The sequence below is a fragment of the Chiloscyllium punctatum genome, chromosome 2 (genome assembly GCF_047496795.1).
Source record: "Chiloscyllium punctatum isolate Juve2018m chromosome 2, sChiPun1.3, whole genome shotgun sequence".
In the NCBI taxonomy this organism is placed as follows: domain Eukaryota; kingdom Metazoa; phylum Chordata; class Chondrichthyes; order Orectolobiformes; family Hemiscylliidae; genus Chiloscyllium; species Chiloscyllium punctatum.
This window is the reverse complement of record NC_092740.1, coordinates 33,430,388-33,453,546: the sequence shown is the minus strand read 5'-3', so window position 1 is coordinate 33,453,546 and position 23,159 is coordinate 33,430,388. Positions and strand designations below refer to the sequence as shown.

Sequence of the window (23,159 nt, the reverse complement as noted above, 5' to 3'; positions counted from 1 at the left end):
TATACCCTCTCCGGCAGGTGTTGTTTCTAAATTTAGACAGACCACAACGTTGGGAAATTTGCTGACAGTATGCTGAATTTCCTGAGTTGGGAGATATTTTGTTAAAAATACAGTGCAAATGCTCAAAGTGTTTTATATTGTTTAAATGTATCAGACTACAACTGAATATGTATGCAGTAAAAATATATATCGATAATGCCCAGGGTATGCAGTATTACCACCTCCCCCCAACCACAGATTGTACTGTGATTTCTGTTCCTTTTATTGATTCCACTGATGTAAGATTTCATGGAATTTTCGGGTGCATCTAACTTAATTTACTAGTTGCAGTTTTTTTGGTTGGTGTGTTCTTAGTAACTCAGGGTCAAGATTAGAGTGATGCTGGAAAAGCACAGCAGGCCAGGCAGGAGCAGGAAAATCGATGTTTTGGGCAAAAGCCCTTCATCAGGAATTGCATATCCAATGATAACAGTTTGAGCTGGTAACAAAATTGTATTCTGTAATTTTGCCCTTCAACACTAAATAAATACACAGTAGTAAAGCTTAATTTTCTTGATAACGTATTGGTTAGGTTGATATTCCATGAAAAATAATTCTTTATGCATGTTGAACAAATTTTAGTCTGGTTGATGAACGTTTTTACTGTTTGCATATACCTTTTTACCATGACCGCTGCCCATTATGGACGGCATATTAGTTCATGCAGGTGAACTCCTTCATTTCTGTTTCTCCTGTTTCATCTGCAGGACATGTTGGAGCTCCAATGCCTTGCAATCTGATTAAACTTGTTGACGTAGAAGAAATGAACTATTTTGCAAGAGCAGGGGAGGGTGAGGTGAGCAGATAATGTTTGTATTCTTGCATGTTATGAAGATTTAATTTTGGACTGGTGCATTAATCTAATGTAGAGGTGACTTAAAGACAGCATTAAGTTCTGAAATCCATTGCACAGTATGTTATCCTGAACCATGGGAATGTTCCACAAGGAGAGAAATTGGTAATTTAGCAACCTGATTACCTTCAGTCATATTGCTGCAAGAGTGGATTCAACTCTGAGAATAGGGTGTAGAATAATACCTTTTTTTAAGAAACAAAGTAATTAATGACATTAAAAAGCACAACATTTAACCTGAATTAAGCAGAAAAAAACATGCTGGAAATACACTGGTGGCATCTCTGGAGAGAGAAACAGAATTAATACTTGAGTTAAGCCCTTTCATTACAAGTGGAAAATGATAGATACATAATATATTTGTGTAGGTGAAATGGTGAGGTTAAGAAAAGAACAAAGGGAGGGTCTGAGAAAAGAGAAGGTCAAGGGGAGATATTCCATGTCATGAGGGGTATTGTTAAAGTTAACAAGGAGGCAGTAATTCCAACAGCAGAAAGGTTAGTAAAGAGCAGATGCAGATTCAATGCACTTTTTATAAAAGCACAATAACAACATGAAGAAACACTGTTTCACGATGAGTTGTTATGATTTAGAATGTACTGCAAAAAAGGATTTTTAAAAAATCAATAACTTTCAAAAAGCAAATTGGATAAACACTTGAAATAGGAAAATATTGGAGAGAAATGGGAGAGTTGGGGGAGAGGGACTAATTGGATTATACTCCAAAGAAGTGGGACATGCATAATGATTCTACGAATGGAATTAAAGTCTGAACTGAAGAACAGGAAAACCTCCTCACGCACGCTGGACAGCAAGCAAAAGGTTAGAGTGAGAACACATCCTAACCTATTATAGTGTTAAATTTGAAAGGCTCAGAAATGCCTCTCAATGTGGACATGAAACTCTCTGACAATATACTTTCAATATGGAAACCTATAAATGGTTATTTGAAACATCAGAGTGAATCAAAAAATTTTCAAATTGTTGGACAAAGTATGTTGTATTTGCACTGTTTAACTGCCACCTGCTGTAGTGTAAATATATGTTCAGAGAATAAGGTGAATAACCGTGTAGATTCTACAATCTGTTTAGATTCCTGGCTTTTATTTTTGTTTGTTCATTGGATATGAGCATCGCTGACAGAACTTGTAAGGACAAACTATCTAGGTGCAGGAGTGGACCATACAGCCTGTCTAACCTGCTTTGTCATTTAACATTCTCATGGCTGAATTTTGGTTTCAGCTGCAGTTGGCTGCCTGCTCCCCATATTTCTTTGAAATTTGGAAGGTGCTGTAGAAGGAGCCTAGGTAATTGCTGCAATAAATGGTACACAAAACTGCTGCCACTATGTGCTTTGCTGGAGAGTTTCATGGTTGATAGCTGGGGTGAAAATCAAGCAGATGTTTTGCTTGGATGGTATTGAATTCCTTGATTAATTTTGGAGCTGTACTTATCCAGGCAGAAGATGGCAGTGTCTGATGGATCAAACCTGGATATCCTTCCTATTGTTTTCACCAGATTATTTTGTGGAGGAATGAAGGTTAACACTTGGAAGTGCATTACTTTTATTATCAACACTTTGCTCATAGTGTCAGAAATTCTCTTTGTGTTTCATCTTTCAGATATGTATAAAAGGGACAAATGTTTTCCGTGGTTACCTTAAAGACCCTGAGAAAACAGCAGAAGCTCTGGATAACCACAGCTGGTTGCACACAGGGGATATAGGAAAATGGCTGCCAGTAAGGAAGATATTCTTGATTATCTCCTTGTTCAACAGGTTTGCAATGAAACTCTGTTGTTATAGGACCCTGAGAGATTCCAAAGGATTCAGATGTAACCTTGAAAATTTGTTAATATCAATTATATTGTTTGTTTTCCTCCTCTTTCCTCCCCCCCCCCCCCCCCCCCCCACCACACACACGCACTCTTTTACTTTGTTACCAGTATCCTCTCATTTTTTGTGGAAATATGATTTATTTTTAAATACAGTACTCTCCACCACTCTTAAACAATTGTGTTTGTAAGCTTTCATGGCCTCTGGAATGAGCTTTGGATTGGTTATTTATGTATCTGACCTGAGAGGTGACCCTATCAGAATTTGGAAAACTTTCCATTACGTGTGGTAATGCTAGTGTGAATAGAAATAGAAATAGCAGTTTAACTATGACAGAATAGAAATACTTCTTCTTTGCCTGTGAAGGTTTGAAAATTAATCATATGAGCAAAATAAAATGGTGTATAATATGTAAATTCATTGCTGCAGTAGCGGGAATTCAGAACCAACTAAAACTGTTGAGTATTGAAAAATACAAATTTTCAAATCATTTTAATTTTGGGCAGATTGTGAAATTGCTGAGGACTTGAAGATGTTCCCATTTTGAGCTCTTTGAGTTAAGAATAGCTGAGATTAGAATTCAGGCTGAAAGTTCATCTACTCTTCCCCACCAAATATCTAAACCCTTATCTCTTAAAGTTTATATGTTGTGCAGCAGGCGATACTTATCACTTTAGTTTCATTAAGTGAGATTATTAGTCAGTGCAAATTTAAGGAGCGGATTTGTGCTATGCAGCCATTAGGAATTCAGTTGCAATGTTGCAAAATCATTTAATGTGGCTTTCTTAACACTTACTCCCACCTCCCTACACTTGCCACATGTCACATTTTAATGTGTTGATACTTGTAATCACATTCAACCTTGGAAGAAAAGTTAAAATTCAAAATGGTGACCTATCTGCTAACTAATGCCTAGCTGGAACCATGAAGCAAAAGACTCAAGAAGTGATGATGCTTGTGCAAAATACTGGTCTGTGTTCTCCCTACCACATACTCTGTCCCACCCTTTACAATGGAGAACAGTTTGGCTTAAGGGTGTCAAACTACAGCTTTAGAACTGATCTTCTGTGATGTTGTGATCATGTGATGCAAGGTCTGAGAGCAGCAGAGGGGAGAAACGTTGGAAATGGTTGGTTCCCTCACAGTCCTTAATGACTACATTTAACAGAAAGGTGCAATGGCTTATAAGTTAGGTTGGCAAACTTATATGGTCAAAAATGGTATTTTTGCAGTTAAGACAGATAGTTACCTTAAAGAATCAAATCATCACTCAGTGTTATTACTGTTGGTTTTGAGGACCAATTGTCATGACCTACTCTACTCCAAGTTCCTGATAATTTATTTTTACTACATCCTTCCCCCTTTCATTCTGCAATCTGACCCTCTAAAGTCCAGTAGGAAAGAGAGACCTTGTGGCAGTTTTGGGCCCCATATCTCAGGAAGGATGTACTGATCCTGGAGTGCATTCAGAGGAGGTTTACAAGAATGGTCCCAGAAATGAAAAGCTTAACATATGAGGGACATTTGAGGACTCTGGGTTTATACTTGATGGGAGTTTACAAGGATGAGGGGGATCTAATTGAAACATACAGTATACTAAATGGCCTGGACAGAGTAGATGTTGGGATGATGTTTCCATTAGTAGGAGAGACTAGGACCTGGGGGCATTGCCTTAGAGTAAAGGGAAGATCTTTTAGAATGGAGAGAAGGAGAAACTTCTTTAGCCAGAGAGTGGTGAATCTATGGAATTCATTGCCACAGAAGGCTGTGGAGGCGAGGTCATTGAGTATATTTAAGACTGAGATAGGTAGGTTCTTGAGTATCAATGGGATCAAGGGTTACAGGGAGAAAGCAGGAGAATGGGATTGAGAAACTTATCAGCCATGATTGAATGGCAGACTAGACTCGATGGGCTGAATGGCCTAATTTCTGCTCCTATGTCTTATGGTCTTAAGTAATTTCTGAGTTGTGGAACCTTTTTAATAGCAAGATTTATGTAAGAATTGTGCAATAGCTTCTGATTAAAAGGCAGTCTTTGTTTTGCTACACCAGAATGGCACTCTGAAGATAATTGACCGAAAGAAGCACATCTTCAAACTGGCACAGGGCGAGTACATTGCACCAGAAAAAATTGAGAACATCTATGTTCGAAGTGAGCCTGTGGCCCAGGTGTTTGTCCATGGTGACAGTCTGCAGGTAATTCAAACCTCTAAATGGAACAACAGAAGTCCTCCATTTTGAATTCTTAGCTACTATAAGCAATGGTATAACTCAACGGTGGCTTCTATAGGGTGAATTTTAATTTGAGTTCTAGCAACCCATTGGCTCTCAATCAGGGAATTAGGGAATAATATCGGTTGTAAGTTTCGACCATGGGTCTTCATGTGACTGAACAAGCTGATTTCCAACCTTTGGCTATATGGGTCAGGATGTCCCATAAACTGTTGGGATCCAGAGGGCAGGATTTGATTCTTTTTATACCCTCCCTACCACTGCCTCATCATTAAGGTGTTTGGATGAAAGGAAGTGGGACAGTGATGTGTTAGGGTACCTGTCCTTCCCCACTTGATGTGAGTAGAGGGTATCCTGAAGAGGACCACTCAGTCATGGAGGTTGCTGCCCAAACACACCTCAATCCCCCCCCCACACACACACACACACACACACACACACACACACACACACACACAGGTGTCCAACAACCTTCATGCATCTGTCGCCTGTGGGCAGTATCTTGATTAGGAACTCCCAGATTTGTTGCCCTGTCCCCATCACTAATTCACTATCACCTCAAGACCTGGCAAGTGAATCATATTTTACATTGTTTAACATGGGGACCTTGAATAGCCATCATTGTCCACATTATTTATTGATGGTATTGTGGTCAGATTTTGGTGAAATATCTAGCCATGATAACTAGGAGTGCGTGTTGCTGCTGCAGCCTTCGTCTGTCTTCAAAGAATTCATTTGCCACTTCTGCAGTTGAAGATTTTTTTTTGATCTGCATTTTCTATGGAACCTCCCACATGAGTTGCCACATGAGTGCCTCCACTAAGAACAAGGTGCTCCTGATGGCATTACACAAAGGGATAATGAACACAAGCTTCTCCTCCACATTGAAGTGAAGATCCAGAAGGAATTGCGTAAACTCATGCGAACCATTTTCTGCCACTGCCCAAGCTGAGTTTGGGTGGAATACTCCTGACTGGCTCCTGAAGCTCATTGTCAGGAAGAAATTTGTCATTGGATAAACATATGGATGATAATGGAATAGTGTAGGTTAGATGGGCTTCAAATTGGTTTCACAGGTTGGCACAATATCCAGGGCTGAGGGACTGTACTGCGCTGTAATGTTCTATGTCTTAGTGCTTTGTGTGGAAAACCATCACTATCCTGTGATTTTTCCTCAAATTGGCAGGTTAGTGACAAGAGGGTGGGTTCACTGCCCAATAGGAGGTTCTTAACTTTGGAAACTACAACAAGATGCCCTTACAGCTAAGTAAAGGAGAGGGTGCCCCAAAAATCAAGGCATCTTTCACTAACTTCTTAAAATTTTGAATATGAAGATGCTAAAACCAGGCAAAAGTTCTCTCAGCCTGAAGAGAATGTTTGCCTCCTTTATAGAGGGAAGACCCCTACAAGCTGTGGAAACATGGAAGCTGACTGGAAAAACCATAGTAAACCTCCAATAATAGGCCTTTAATTGCTCAAATTGGCTACTCTGCCAGACGCTGTCCCTTCCTGCCACAGGGAAAATGGCCCTAAAGCAGGAACGGAGGTGGTGTCAAGATGAGCCAAATTCCTTGCCCACCTATCTCCATACCTGGGCTCATCAAGGCTAAAATTTCAGCATGTTGTATCTACATCTGACACAAAATTATTTAAGATGTTTGAAAAAAAAACTAATTCTTGTAAATCCTAGTCAAACATTAGTAGAATAGGGGAACAATCTGAATATTAAATTGCCAGAAAATTGGCATTGTTCCATCTAAGTACTCGTCAGACTGGTTTCAAATGCTCCGATTCAAATTAAAGATTTTATTTGTCAATTAAAATCTAATTGATGTGATTACCCTTGAGAGCTTCGATTTGACTCATATTTGCCAATGTAGTCATTTAAATCATTACAGCAACTTAGCTACTTTTGTGTGTTTTATTCAAATGTTTTCTTGCTTTATGTAAAAACTGTCTACCGATGCTTGCGGGTCAATTTGGTGCAATATGGAATCTGGAAGCATGAGTTTAACTCTCAGCAGGGCATCCACAGAATGACAGTTCAGTTTATTAAATCAAAGAAATTGGATTTAAAAAGCTCATATCAATAGTGGTAGCCGTGAAACCATCAGTCTTCAAACTCTGACTCACCAGTGTTCTTTAGGGAAACAAGTCTCTGTTCTTACCTGGCCTAGTATTTATGTGACTCCTAATTGTGTGGCTAAGCTTCTGAAAAGGCCTTACAAGCTCCATTGTGTTTGAAAGTGTGAAAAGGCAGCTTACTAGTCCTATCTGAAAAGGAATTGGAAAGACACAATAAATTTTTGGCCTTGCCATTGATGCCGGTGAATGAACAAAGAAGTTACTGTATTATTTGAATATGTGGATATTGAAAGCCAGACAAAGTTTAACATTTCATAAATTGTAGTGGGTCTGCTTCGTGATCTGGTAAAGGAGCTTGCAAGTTTTTGTGTATAATTGCATAGAATATACAGCACAGAAACAGGCTGTTTGGACAACCATCTCATTGCAGATATTTGTGAGAGGAGCTTTATTAGCTATTGAGATGAGACAGAAATAAGTGATGGTAGAGGATGTTACACTTTTACAAACCATTTTATCGTTCAGTAGCATTCTGAACAAAGGCTCTGAAGGTCTGTGGAAGCTGAATAGCTTTGGTCTCCTGTTGAATTTTAACTTGAAGCATATTCTGCCTGCTTCAAGAGGACAGAGGCCCGGTCCTTTTGCAATGGATGTGTGCACCAATGGGGTAATCTTTATTACAAACTTGGACAAAGCACACAGGAACTTTGTCAACCAGAATGAGTAATATACAAGTTGCACATGGAACTAGAAAAGTGCCAAGAGATCAGGGAACCCAACTTGCAGATCTTTCTCCCACCCACCACAAGGTTAAGGGCTGCTGCTATAAATAATGTACATTTTGAATCCAAAATTATTAGTTTGCTTGTAAAATAGAAGCACAATGTTTCAAATGTTGTTTGTCATATTTTCTTTTTAAACATGCAGTTCGTAGTACCTCAGATCTACAAAACATGCATTGATTTTTGTGAGTATCCAGTAACATTCTTTTAAGAGATCTCTGGATTGTCGAGGGGTATAGTGATTGTACTCTATCCTCTGATCACAGGGAACTGCTGCAAAATGTGTTACGGTAGACAGGAAACAAATTTCTTTGCATTGTTTGGAGTTAGAGAAGGGCAGGAAATTAGAATTTAATTTCTCACATTTTAACCTATTATAAGTAGACACTTTAACAGGTTTGTACAGTCCATTGTTTCTGAATGTGTGAAATTTATTTGCATTTGTTTTAACATGTTTGTTTACACAATTTTATTGCACAGATAAGTTTCAAAGGATCCATTTTAGAATACCTTTATGAAGTAACTGTGGACATGCCTAACTTCAGGCAAGGAGGAAGACTTTTACAATAATTAGCCGAGGTCTTTGTCTCACACCAAATGCCATATTGATTTCTTATGTTTCAGGCCTTTCTGGTGGGAATTGTGGTACCTGATCCTGAAGTGTTACCTGCATGGGCACAAAGGAAAAATATTACAGGGACATTTGAGGAATTGTGTAAAAACAAGGCAAGTCTTGAGCATTTAAATAAAAACATATATTGATCAAGTTAAACAGGCTTGAATACCAAATGTACGCACGTGGAAAACGTTTTTTATTGCCACAAAATAGCTGCAACAGGTAGGGAGGATATACAATATATGTTAGAAGTAATTATGATATTTAAATTGTCCTCTATTCAATGTTCCCTGTAAGCTGTGTGACCACCTAACAGCAACCTACAATTGCATTTGTATGCTATGCTTGAGTGGACTCCTGTAAATTACTACGATTGTGAGAAACTCTTGAAATTTTAAAGAGGCTGTGCACTTGAAAAAATTGCCAGTGTTCATATATCCAAAAGATCAAATTTGCAGGAACAGCAATTCTGCTGCATCAATTTGATTCAAAACATTTTGTTCTTTTTTTCTGTATTCTGCCTTAGCTATTTAGCTCAATTTATAGTTTCCAAAACTTAATAATTTTGTTTACATTTCCAATGATAGAGCTTTTGCAATTATGGTTTTTTTTCCCAAAAGGTTTTAAAGGATGCTATTTTAGCAAATTTGACACAAATTGGAAAGGAAGCTGGACTCAAGTCATTTGAACAAGTAAGCAACTAATTGTTTTATTGGCTGTGTTCCACATCCTTTGCTTCCTATTCTTTTTTTCCATTTGCTTTCTTCCTTCCTTAACTAAGTGACTTCCTCTCTGTTGTTTGTGTGGCCACTTGCTCCTAAGTTTGTACAGAATTATTATTTCTTTGTCAATCCATTCACATTTCTGATGAAAATAAAACTACATTTCTCATTTGTGCTGAAGTTTAATCATAACTATAAACTTCAAATTTGTCACACTATTTTAAAATCACGGGCCGCAGGAGAATGCAGACAACTGAAGGAAAAATAAATAAATCTCAACCTTAAATTAGTAATAGCCTTAGGATATAACATTTAACCTAAGCTGAAGATGTAGGGACAAGATTTTCTGCTTTGGGTTGAAACCCTAATATTTAAGGCCATAAGTGGGCCCTGGCCCTACGCTGTGCTGGGAGCTGACTGATTTAACCACTTTCTCAACCTGCCTGACACCTTCGATGATTTGTACACATATACCCTCATGTTCCTGTTTCTGCACCCCTTTTAAAAATTGTATCTTATTGCTGCTGGAAAATGGACACGTAGTATCGTGATGCTGTTGACTCCAGCAATACAAGCACTTCTAGTGGTAATTAAGGGTTGTAGCAAGGCACACTGGTAAGATGTTAGTAGATAGTGAGACTAAGGTTCTGATTAGACTAAGATCAGCTATGTTTTATTGTGCTTGCACCAATTTGATGAATCTTTTACATTCTTAGGTTATTCTGTTCTCTTGTGATTCATTGCGCAGAATTTAAACACAGTTCACATTGGAATTTAATTGAGTCCAAAGATGACCTGACTTGTTTTAATAATTAACTTTTTTTTTAATAGGTGAAAGATATTGCTCTGTATCCTGAGATGTTCACTGTTCAAAATGGCCTTCTGACTCCAACGTTCAAGGCAAAGAGGGCAGAGCTGAGAAAATTCTTTCGTTCACAGATTGCTGAACTTTACAAAAACATCACTGTATAAACAAACACTTTTTTTAAGCAAATGTAATTAATGGCCTTGGTGATTTGGTAATGGTAAACTGTTAACAGATGCTTTGCAATGACCTCTAACGAGAGTATATATTTTGTACAACAAGCCTTGTGAGCCAAAAATCTCAGAGATCACTGTTTTTAAATATATGGATTTCCAAAATGCCTTATATTTGGAACACTCATCTCTTTCATGGGGGAATGGGATAGCAAACTTGATATGAAGTGGAAGCACAAAGCTGCACATGAGTAAAAGATGTACAGTTGTCTCAAATGCACTATTGAATAACATTCTTTTATATCAATGTATACAGCAACTGTTGCACAAATATCTAAAAATGAAATGAAGAATAACACTGAAAGTTTTAACAAGATTACATTTTTAATTTATGATATCTCCCGAAGATTTAATATTTGATGTATAAGGAAAAAAGGCTTGGCATTGTAAATGTTTTTGTACACAGAACCAAAACAGAATTTGCAAAATTGTCAGTAAAATTAAAATAAAAGTATGTTTTATGTATTTCGTTCATCATTCAGTTCTATGCATTGATGACAAAAAAATTACTTGCTGTGCTGAAATAAGGTGAACATAGTCACCGTGTGAAGTGTATTATGTGACCACCCCCACTGTCTGCAAACTGGTACTTTGTTATCAAAACACCAAAACCTGTTTCAATAGTTTAGAGGAACCCCGATTATCCGGCATTTGATCATCCGAACAAAATCGCCAGGTCCCAATACTTGGCTAATTATGTTATCCTGAAGAAGGGCTCATGCCCGAAACGTCGATTCTGCTGCTCCTTGGATGCTGCCTGACCTGCTGCGCTTTTCCAGCAGCACATTTTCCGCTCTAATTATGTTATCCGGCACTCAACTATCTGGTATTCGATTAACCGAGTTAAATACTCCCCTCCCGTATCCTTCGGATAATTGACGTTCCTCTTACATGTAGCCAATTCTACTGTAGTTGGCGTCCTTTGCGTTCTCAACCGTTTGCAATCTTTGAGTGGAGGATTTGCAAAGAACAATCATAACTCAACTCCAGAAGTAACTGTTCCATCCAGTTTGGGAACATGCAGCATTTTGTGCTGTGTTGGTGCACTCTAAGGTTTGAGAATAAATTAATATTAACAGAAGCTTGTTGACTGCATAATTATTTTTCCAACAGGCAATGGCCTTTATTTATGAAAGCTGTCACTTTCACATTACTGGGGAAAGAATCTATGAAATCCAATTTTAATCTTGTGTACTTTGCTATAAGCTGGAAGGCCCTGCATTAGCAAATGCAGATTACTTTTTTTGTATTCTTGTGCCTTCAAAACAGGGTAAGAATTATGCATATGGGTTCTAGAGTCAAGTAATGAGTGTTCATTTGAATATTTTATCAAACCAGTATATTCCACCTTGATGTACTACTTCTGTAAATAAAACAAAGTGTTTATTTTTTTTGTCAAAATGATTATAAACGGGAGTAAGTGGTATATATAGGATTGATACTTGGTGAATGTGTGCTGCTCATGGACCACGGTGACTTAGAATTGTCTTACTGAATCATTCATTATTATATAGTAAGTATATTAATAATAAATGTTTTACGTTCAGTCCTTCTTGTCCAGCAAAGTTTAATTTTGTATTGTTTCTGTTGTAAGTCAGGCTTTTCCTAATATGCAGCAATTCTGATTCAGTTCTCCTTGGTTTGTGGTGCTACTTGGCAAAGTTGGTCATATGCTTTTGAATTGCAGTTGACAAGCCACTCATGCTGCCCTCTTTCTGCTGCTCCAGTTCCCAAATGTTTTCCCAAATCTTGGGCTGTAACTGCGGCTCAATACAAGGGAGGTTGGGTCCTGAGGTTTAGTGAATGGTGAGGAATAAAGGGTGGAAGTAATGATTGGGGAGGAAGGGCTGAGGAAGGAGGAAGGTGGGTTTTAAGGGGTGAGATGGTGTGATGTCAGTCTGGGAGGTAGTTCAACAAAAGTTGTGAAATGCGGTTACCTCATCGCCAAAGGAAAAGGCGCAAAAAGCTCATCAGGCTGGATTTTCCCCCCAGTGGAAGGAACTGAAGTCAGCCCCTGCTGCTGGTCCTGAATGCATCCCTGGCAGAGGGGTCACGTGTGGCCACTTGTTACAAACTCTGTAGAGACTGATCATTTTAAAAAAGAAATTTGAACTTTACTTGATTGCTGAAAGGATGGTGATATGACAATATTTCAAATTTAAAGACTTTTACTGTTACGAAAGACTTGTATGATAACATATTTTCTTTGTAGACAATTTATACTTAAAAACACAAAACAGAACGTTCACCCCATGTTCTTTCAGCATAACCAAAAACAGAATTCACAGATATACTTTATACTGCCCAAGGTGATTCTTGGCTCCTGAGGGTTTACTTTTGTGGTTTTCACCCTGGAAAACCTTACTCTCAGAATTGGCTTTCATAATGATTTTTTTTTTCCACACAGATTCTTCCTCTGGCTCAATCTGTATGAATTTCCCAGCTTCATTTAAACTCTGTTTTGATCTTTTCAGCAGTTACAGCCCAAGATTTAGGCAAACGTGTTTTGAGAAGATTTGTAGCTCGGGTTGAGATTCTGATGTAGGTTTGCTCGCTGAGCTGGAAGGTTCATTTTCAGATGTTTCGTCACCTCTGGGGAAGCACTGCTGATGTTTTCTGCTTTCTATTTATATGTTTGGGTTTCTTTGGGTTGGCAATGTCATTTCCTGTGGTGATGTCATTTCCTGTTTTTTTTCTCTCAGGGGGTGGTAAATGGGGTCCAAGTCAATATGTTGATAGGGTTCCGGTTGGAATGCGATGCTTCTAGGAATTCTCGTGCGTGTCTCTGTTCTCTAACAGAGAATTCCTAGAAACACAGAGACAAGCACGAGAATTCCTAGAAGCATGGCATTCTAACTGGAACTCTATCAACAAACACACTAACCTGGACCCCATTTACCACCCCCTGAGAAAAATAACAGGAAATGACATCACAATAGGAAATGACATTGCCAACCCAAAGAAACATCAGCAGTGCGTCGCCTGGAGGTTCACTGAAGATATTACCTAGTATGGTGACGAAACATCTGAAAATGAACCTTGCAGCTCAGCGAGCAAACCTACATCTAGATTTGGGCAAACATTTTGGAACTGGTGCAGCAGAAAGAGGGTAGCATGAGTGGCTTGTCAACTGCACCTCAAAAGCATATAGCAATATGACCACTCCAGGAATAGCTTTGCTAAGTAGCACCACAACCCAAGGAGAACTGAATCGGAATTGCACATCATCCCGTGGAAGCAGTGGCAAATCTCCCACTCACATTCCCGTACAGTTCACCACAGCATCTAAAATAAACAAAGAACTGCAAATCCTGGAGATCTGAAAGTTCAGCAGGTCTGGCAGCATCTTGGGAAGAAAGCAGACTTATTGTTTCAAATCCAGTGACTCATTTTACCTTAAATTAGTGCAAGCAAGGTTGGATTAAAACACATGGGTAGAATGCTTGAAAGCTCCAACAGTGATCTTTTATTCTACTGGCATCATACCTGCAAGTATGTTGATGGGCAAGACTAACTTAACAAGATGAACTTGTTACATTGAACGACTTTGGTCTGACACTTCAGACACACAAAAGGAAACTGTCAATTTTAAATTATTAAATAAGTTTTCAAAAATCTGTGTTGCAGTTTTAGTTGCTGAACCTTTGTTTGATTAACCGTTCTTGGCTTTTTTTTCCAAATGAGTCAAAGAATAATAGTCAGAAAATCTTGATATAACTATACAAAACACTATTTAGGTCACACCTGCAATACTGTGAACAGCCTTAGGCTCTTTACCAAAGGAGAGACACGCTGGCATTCAAAGCACTCCAGAGAAGATTCTCTAGGCTGATCCCAGGTATGGAGGGACTGTCTCATTGGAGTTTATAAGAATGGCAGGCACTCTAAACAGATGAGATGTTTTTGAGACTTGACAGCATAGATATGGAAAGTTTGTTTCCTCTTGTGGGAGCATAACCTTAGAGTAAATATCATTAATTTAAGACAGAGATAAGGAGGAATTTTGTCTCTCAGATGAAAGTGAATCTGTGAAATTCTTTACTACAGAATGCTATCGAGGTTAGGTTGTGAAGTATACTCCAGGCTGAGATAGAACGGATTTGTAATCATGAATCAAGTGTCACAGGGTCAAGAAAGTGGAGTTGAGGATGATCAGGTCAGCCGTGACCTAATTGGCAGGGCAGACTGGATGGCCTACATCTGCTCCCATGGAACCATGGGAATAGGAATGCCTTGTAGCCAGCAGGAATGAATGCTTACTAATCTAGAAACTACCCCTTCTACCTATGGTTCTGTCACTTCACAACTTGGATTTGGGGTTTCAACTGAATTTGAAGCATTATGAAGGAACAAACTTGAAAGCAAGCAAGGGACGCTCATAATCGATTCCCCTCAAAGTCTTACTAGACCATAGGGCTACTCTCTCATTACAGAGATAACTGGTGGTGGTGTAACCTGAGGTCACCATGCCTCAGGCAAGGGGAAGAGGTTGTGAAGCAGAGCCCTTCATGCTAACCTCAGCTGGTATGGGAATTGAACCTATTGTGTTAGATATTACACTGCAACCCAAACCAGCCATCTAGCCAACTGAGCTAACCAACACCCTCATCCAAAGATGTGTAGGTTAGGTGAAGTGGTCATGCTAAATTGCCCATTGTGTTCAGTGATGTGTAGGTTAGGTGCATTAGTCAGGGGTAAATGTAGTAATAGGGTAGGGGAATGGGTCTGGATAGCTGACTTTTTGGAGGGTCAGTGTGGACTTGTTGGGCCAAATGGCCTGCTTCCACACTGTAGGGATTCAATGATACAATTATGATACCTCTATCATTAGCAGAAATGTAGAACGAGAAATAGTCCAATATTAATTCCTAGGAGACAGATCTTTCTCCCTCTAGTCTGAAAAACCTCTATTTGGCGTTACTTTCGGTTAACCAATTGTATATTCACACTTAACATTGAAGGGTCAGTGTATGTTGTTCTGTTTTTGCTCACAAATAGGGAAGGCATATATGCTGATAAAGTAATTACAAACACTGCGATATAATAATTAAATTAAAACTTTTTTTTTAAACAGAGAACTGGAACCACATTCACCAAAGAGTAGAAGAAATCTAGAATTTTTGGTCTCAAAGAGTCTAGATGCAGGTGATTTCACAGCCAAGAGAGTTAGATATTGAACATAGAGATAGAAGCATTCGATTCCTTGTGCCTGCTCCACCATCCGACCACCCCCCCACCCCGCTGCACCATTCAATGTGATCATTGCTGATCATTGACCCCAACACCCTAAACCTCATTTCATTCCCCCATATCACTTAAGCTCTTTAGCCACAAAAGCTATATCTACTTCCTTCTTAAACACACAATGTTTTAGCCCCTCCACCTTCTGTGGTAATGAATTCCACAGGCTCACCACTCTGGGTGAAGAAATTTCTCCTCGTCAGTCCTAAATGGTTTACTCCTTATATTTGAAATATTATCCCTGGTTCTGGATTCCACCTCCCCGACCCCAAACAACCACCACCACCATCTGGAATATCCTGCCTCTAATCTGTCTAGTCCTGTTAGAATTTTATAGGTTTCTATGGGATACCCCTCATTCTTCTAAACTCCAGTGAATACAATCCTAACCAATTCAGTCTCTTTTTATACATCAGTCCTGCCATCCCAGGAATCAAGTTGGTAAACCTTAACTACACTTCCTCTATAGAACATACTTCCTCAGATAAGGAGAAAAAAACTGCACTCAATACCCTCGGTATGGCCTCACCATGCCCTGTATAACTGCAGCTAGACATCCTTGTTTCTGATCAAGGGAGACCATTCACAAATAAAGGGATGTCTGGCAAGTGGGAGGTTTTCAAAAGCAGGATAAAAAGAATTCAAGGACAGCATGTTCCTACTGGTGTGAAGGATAAGGCTGCAATGAGTAGGGAACACTAGATGACAAAATATAGAAATAAGGAAGCATATGTAAGGTATAGATAGCTGGGATAAAGTGACTGCCTTGCAGAGTATAGGGAGACTTGGAGTACAGTTAAGCGGAAAAAAAAAATCAGGAAAGCGAAAATGGGATATGAGATGGCTTTGGCAGATAGGGTAAAGGAGCGTCTAGAGAAATTCTATAAGTATGTTAAGGGCAAAAGAGTAATTAGGGAGAGAATAGGGATCCTTAAAGAGTAATGAGGCCATCCATGTGTGGAACCACAGGAGATGGGTGAGATCCTAAATGAATATACTTATACACTTAATAGTAAGGTCTTGGAGATTGTTGCTGATCAAAGAGATCTTGGAGTGCAGGTTCATAGTTCCTTGAAAGTGGAGTCGCAGGTAGGTAGGATGGTATGCTTGCCTTCATTGAATAGAGCACAGAGTATAGGAGTTGGAAGGTCATGTTGTGGCTGTACAGGATATTGGTTACTCCATTTTTGGAATATTGCATGCAATTCTGATCTCCCTCCTATCATAAGGATGTTGTGAGACTTGAAAGGGTTCAGAAACCCTTGTTCAGAAACAAGGACGTTGCCAGGGTTGGAGGATTTGAGCTATAGGAAGAGGCCGAACAGGCTGGGGCTGTTTTCCTTGGAGCGTCGGAGGCTGAAGGGTGACCTTATAGGGGTTTACAAAATTATGTGGGGCATGGATAGGGTAAATAAGGTCTTTTCCCTGGGATGGGGAGTCCAGAACTAGAGGGCATAGGTTTAGGCTGAGGGGGAAAAATTTAAAAGGGACCTAAGGAGCAACGTTTTCATGTAGAGGATTGTACGTGTATGGAATTGGTGGAGGCTGGTACAATTACAACATTTTAAAAGGCATCTGGATGGGTATATGAATAGGAAGGGTTTAGATTAGATTACCTACAGTGTGGAAACAGACCCTTCAGCCCAACAAGTCCACACCAACCCTCTAAAGAGTAACCCACCCAGACCCATTTCCCTCTGACTAATATACCTAGCACTATGGGCAATTCACCTGGCCTGCACAGCTTTGGACCATGGGAGGAAACTGGAGCACCTAAAGGAAACCCACACAGACACAGGGAGAATATGCAAACTCCACACAGACAGTTGCCTGAGACTGGAATTGAACCTGGGATCCTGGTGCTGTGAGGCAGCAGTGCTAACCACTGTGCCACCCCAAAGGGATATGGGCCCGGTGGTGGCAAATGGGACTAGATTAGATTATATCTGGCCGGCATGGATGAATTGGACTGAAGGTTCTATTTCTGTGCTGTACATCTCTATGACTCTCCTGGTGGGAGAACACTTTGGTGACAGTGATCACAACTGCCTCACATTTACCATAGCCTTAGAGAGGGAAAGGAGCAGTTACCAAGGAAAGATATTTAATTGAGGAAAAGGAAATTATGACACTATCAGACAGGAGTTTGGAAGTACAGACTGAGAGGAATTGTTCCGCAGAAAGGGCACAGCAGATATGTGGAAACTGTTTAAGGGGCAGTTGTTGCGAGTGATGCACAAATTTGTTCCTCTGAGACAAGTAAGAAGGGGTAAGGTTAAGGAACCTTGGATGACGAGAACAGAGGACCTTTTTGTCAAAAGGAAGAAGGCAACTTACGTAAGGTGGAGGAAGCAAGGATCTAGCATAGCTTTAGAGGATTACAGGCTTGCTAGAAAGGAGCTCAGAAATGGATTGAGGAGAGCCAGGAGGGAGCACAAAAAAGACTTGGCAAGAAGGATTAGGGAGAACCCAAAGGCATTTTACTCATATGTGAGAAATAAGGAAATGATCAAGGAGAAGGTAGGGCCGATCAGGGATAGTGTAGGGAACTTGTGCATGGAGTCTGAGCTGATAGGGGAACCCTAAATGAGTTTTTTGTTTCGGTTTTCACTAAGGAAAGGGACCTTGTTGTGAATGAGAACTTTGAGGAGCTGGGATGCAGGCTTGAACAGATCAAGATTAATGAAGTGGATGTGTTCAAAATTTTGGCAAACATTAAGATTGATAAGTCCACAGGGCTAGAAGAGATTTATCCTAGGCTGCTCCGGGAAGCAAGAAAGGAGGTTGCTAAGCCGTTGGCGAACATCTGTGCCTCCTCATTCTCAATGGGAGTCGTACCAGAAGATTGGAAGGAGGCAAATGTTGTTCCTCTTTTCAAGAAGGGTCTTAGGGAAATCCTTGGTAATTACAGGCCAGTCAATCTTACGTCTATGGTCAGCAAAGTTTTGGAAAGAATTCTGAGGGATAGGATTTATGACTATTTGGAAAAGCAGAGCGTGATTAAAGGCAGTCAGCATTGCTTTGTGAGGGGCAGGTCATGCCTCACAAATCTTATTGAGTTATTTGAGGAGGTGACAAGACAGGTTGACGAAGGCCGAGCAGTGAATGTGATGTATATGGACTTCAGCAAGGCATTTGATAAGATTCCCCATGGTAGGCTCATTCATAAAGTCAGGAGGTATGGGTTACAGGGAGATTTGGCTATCTGGATTCAGAATTGGTTGGCTGACAGAGGCAGTGAGTGGTTGTAGATGGAAAGTATTCTTCCTGGAGGTCAGTGGTGAGTGGGGTCCCACAGAGCTCTGTTAATGGGCCTCTGGTCTTGTTAGTTTTTATAAATGACTTGGATGAGGAGGCTGGGGAGGGGGTGGGTTAGTAAATTTGCAGATGATACAAAAGTTGGAGGTGCCGTTGATTGTATCGAGGGCTATTGTAGGCTGCAGAGCAACATAGACAGAATGCAGAGCTGGGCTGAGAAATGGCAGATGGAGTTCAACCTGGATAAATGCGAAGTGGTGCATTTTGGAAGGTCGAGCTCAAATACTGAATATAGGATTAAAGACAGAGTGTAGGTTTGCTCGCTGAGCTGTAGGTTTGATATCCAGACGTTTCATTACCTGGCTAGGTAACATCATCAGTGGTGACCTCCAAGTGAAACGAAGCTGTTGTCTCCTGCTTTCTATTTATATGTTTGTCCTGGATGGGGTTCCTGGGGTTTGTGGTGATGTCATTTCTTGTTTGTTTTCTGAGGGGTTGATAGATGGTATCTAGATCTATATGTTTGTTATGGCGTTGTGGTTGGAGTGCCAGGCCTCTAGGAATTCTCTGGCATGTCTTTGCTTAGCCTGTCCCAGGATAGGTGTGTTGTCCCAGTCGAAATGGTGTTTTTTTTCATTCGTGTGTAGGGCTACAAGGGAGAGAGGGTCGTGTCTTTTTGTGGCTAGCTGGTGTTCGTGTATCCTGGTGGCTAATTTTCTTCCTGTTTGTCCTATGCATTGTTTGTGACAGTCCTTGCATGGAATTTTGTAGATGACGTTGGTTTTGTCCATGGGTTGTACTGGTAGCTTTTGTTTGAGAGTGTTGGTGGGTTTGTGTGCTATTAAGATTCCGAGGGGTCTTAGTAGTCTGGCTGTTATTTCTGAGACTTCTTTGATGTATGGTAAGGTGGTTAGGATTTCTGGCTGTGTTAAGTCTGCTTGTCGTGGTTTGTTCCTGAGGAATCTGCGGACTGTATTTTTTGAGTATCCGTTCTTCTTGAATATTCTGGATATCAAACCTACAGCTCAGTGAGCAAACCTACACCCTAAACCTGAACCTGAGCTACAAACCTTCACAAACCTTGCATTAAAGACTGGATTCTTGGCAGTGTGGAGGCACAGAGGGATCTTGGTGTTCAAGTACGTAGATCCCTCAAAGTTGCCACCCAAGGGTTGTTAAGAAAGCATATGAAGTTTTGGCTTTCATTAACAGGGAGATCAAGCTTAGGAGCAGCAAGGTTTTGCTACAGCTCTACAAGTCCCTGGTGAGACCATACTTGGAATATTGTGTCCAGTTCTGATCACTCTATTATAGAAAAGATGTGGAGGCTTTGGAGAGGGTGCAAAGAAGGTTTACCAGGATGCTGCCTGAACTGGAGGGCTTGCCTTATGAAGGGAGGTTGACTGAGCTCGGACTTTTTCCTCTGGAGAGAAGGAGGAAGAGATGTGACTTGATCGAGGTGTACAAGATAGTGAGAGGCATGGATAGAGTCAGTAGCCAGAGGCTTTTCCCCAGGGCAGGATTGACTGGCACGAGGGGTCGTAGTTTTAAGATATTAGGAGAAAGGTATAGAGGGGATGTCAGAGGAAGGTTCTTTACGCAGAGAGTTGGGAAAGCATGGAATGTGTTGCCAGTGGTGGTGGTGGAAGCAGAGACATTAGGGTCATTTAAGCGACTGCTGGACATGCACATGGATAGCAGTGAGTTGAGGGGTGTGTAGGTTAAGTTATTTTATTTTACATTAGAATTAATCCTCGGCACAACATCGTGGGCCAAAGTCCCTGTTCTGCGCTGTATGTTTCTATGTTCTATGTTCTAATCTTTTGCAAGAGGATTTACTGTAGATAAAGATATGGAAGCTAGGGAATAAACTGATGTCTTGAAAAGTCCACATTACAGATGTGGAGGTGCTGAAGGTCTTAAAATGCATAAAGGTAGATAAATTCTTGGGGTCTGATCAAGTGGATCTCAGGACATTGTGGACCCCTAGCAGAGATATTTGTATTACCGATACCACAGGTGAGGTACTGGAAGACTGGTGGGTTACTAATATTGTGCCATATTTAAGTAAGGCTGCAATGAAAGCCAGGGAACAACAGATTTGTGAGCCCTATGTCAGTGGTGGGTAAGTTGGAGGGGATTCTGAGAGACAGGAAAAAGGCATTTGGCATGCTTGCCTTCATTGCTCAGTCCTTTGAGTATAGGAGTCAAGAAGTCATGTGAAGGTTGTACAGGACATTGGTGAGTTCTCTTCGGGAATACTGTGTCCAGTTCTGGGCGTCCAGTTATAGGAAGGATATTATCAAGCTGAAGAGGGTTCAGAAGAGATTAACCAGGACGTGGCCTGTTATAAAATGTATAAAATGCTTGAGTTAGAAAAAAAGACTGGATAGGCTGGGACGTTTTTGTTGACTGGAGCGTATGAAGTGGAGAGGCAAACTAATAGACATTTATAAAATAATGAGAGGTGTAGAAAGAGTTAACAGTAGTTGTCTTTTCCCTAGGATGGAGGATTTCAAGAGCAGAGGGCACATTTTTAAGGTGAGAGGAGAGAGATTTAAAAATGACGCAATTATTTTCACACAGGGTGGTTTGCGTGTGGAATGAACTTCCTGAGAAAGTGGTGGATATGGGTATAATTATAACATTTAAAAGACATTGGATGGATACATGAAGAGGAAATGTTTGGAGGGATATGGGCCAGGAACAGGCAGATGGGACTAGTTAAATTTGGGATCATGTTCAAAAACGGACTGGTTGGACTGAAGGATCTGTGCTGTATGACTTTATGACTCGGTGACTGATTAGGGATAGTCAGAATGGCTTTGTGCATGGGAAAATGTGTCTCACAAAATTTGAGTTTTTTGAAGAGGTGAACAAGAAGATAGATGAAGGTGTAGATGTAAACGTTCTCTTCTCATATGCTTATTCTCATACACTATTTTCCCCTTCCGAATTAATCCTTTGGCCCTCCTATGCAGACTTCCAAAGTGTTCCAAATCCTCAGATGTATCGGTTTTTTCTTGCCAATCTGTATGCCTTTTGTTCAGCATTTAATATCATCTCTAGTTTCTCTTGGTCAGTTCTCTTGCATCAGTTTGGAAGGTAGGAAAACGTAGAAATCAAAAGTGGATAAATCAAATTGATGTTCAGATGTAACTGAGTTTTTTGTGCAGTATTTGGGGTTGAATGAGTGATCCCTGTGCTTTTGAATATAATTATAATTACTGCATTTGTTTATTCATTACCAGCTAATTATATTCCTGGCTGAGAGAACTAAGGGATCATTCTGACTTGGTTAAAAATTGGGAGTAGCAAAAGAAACTTTGATAGTTATAAAGTATCAGAATACACTCCAAAAAGTAACTGTACTCAAGAAAAAAATTGGCATGTATTTTCAGACGGACTGAAAGGTTTTACACTGAATCTGCATCAAGCATCCTCATGGGGAGGAATCAAAACATCAAGAAGACTAAAATCAAACTTTCCAATCCTTCCCACTGCACTGTGTACTTGCTCAATGAACTGAGTTAAAAAATCACACAACACCAGGTTACAGTCCCATCAGGTTTATTTGGAAGCACTAGTTTTCTGATGCTGCTCCTTCATCAGTTAGTTATGGAGCAGGACCATAAGACACAGAATTTATAGCAAAAGATTACAGTGCCTTGCAACTGAAATTATATATTGAACAAACTTAGATTGTTGTTAAGTCTTTCATCTTTTAGAATGGGTTGCAGGTTTCCGTTCATTAATATGTAAATCCCAGAACTTCTTTTAAGTCACCTTCTCAAGATAACTTAAGGTTATCTTAAGAAAAGGTGACATCTCAGCTCAGACAATGCATTAAAGGTGTGAGGTTAGAGCCAGTCTGTATCCCAACCTTGAGTCAGACTGATTCTATTTCCAAAGTGGAATTTACAAAATATTACATGGATTGACTGCCTGCAGATTGTGCATTTTTTTACCAAATTAAATGTATCTGCAAATATAATTCTGCAAATACAAATTCACCGCATAGACTTACATGTGTGTGTGCATGCATTAGAGAGTGAGTACATGTGAGAGAGTGTGTATTTGCGCATGTACAAGCTTGGTAAAGTGTGTGTGTGACTGTGATGGAGTATAAGCATGGGAGAGGGTATGAGTGTAGGGTGTGTATTTGTACATGTATGAGAGAGAGCGTGTATATGAGAAAGGGTCTGCATGAGTGAGAGATTATGTAAGAGTGTCTGCCTGTGTATATATGTGAGAGAGTGTACAGTGTAGTGACCCTTGGTGTGATATGAACCCAAGGTCCCTGTTGAGGACATCCCCATGGGTACCGAACTTGGCACTCAGCCACCCCGTGTTGCTATCTGTCCCAAAGTCTGCCTTGGAGGGCAGTCACCCCAAGATCCGAGGCCGAATGTCCCTGACTGCTGAAGTGTTCCCTGTCGGGGGGGGGGGAAGCACCCCT

At 40.2% G+C, this 23,159-nt stretch overlaps 1 protein-coding gene across 4 annotated transcripts in view; it reads left to right on the top strand.

The window, feature by feature from the left end:
- The window catches only part of LOC140495913 (long-chain-fatty-acid--CoA ligase 1-like), a 168,258-nt gene extending 156,976 nt beyond the window's left edge, over window positions 1-11,282 (top strand). For all 4 annotated transcript variants that reach the window (XM_072595220.1, XM_072595238.1, XM_072595228.1 and 1 more), the window contains 6 exons: window positions 747-835; window positions 2,515-2,631; window positions 4,779-4,922; window positions 8,450-8,551; window positions 9,062-9,133; window positions 9,995-11,282. In XM_072595220.1, the coding sequence (XP_072451321.1) occupies window positions 747-835; window positions 2,515-2,631; window positions 4,779-4,922; window positions 8,450-8,551; window positions 9,062-9,133; window positions 9,995-10,135 (665 nt within the window). In that variant the 3' untranslated portion in view covers window positions 10,136-11,282. The remainder of the gene's footprint in view (window positions 1-746; window positions 836-2,514; window positions 2,632-4,778; window positions 4,923-8,449; window positions 8,552-9,061; window positions 9,134-9,994) is intronic.
- Window positions 11,283-23,159: the final 11,877 nt, after the last annotated feature.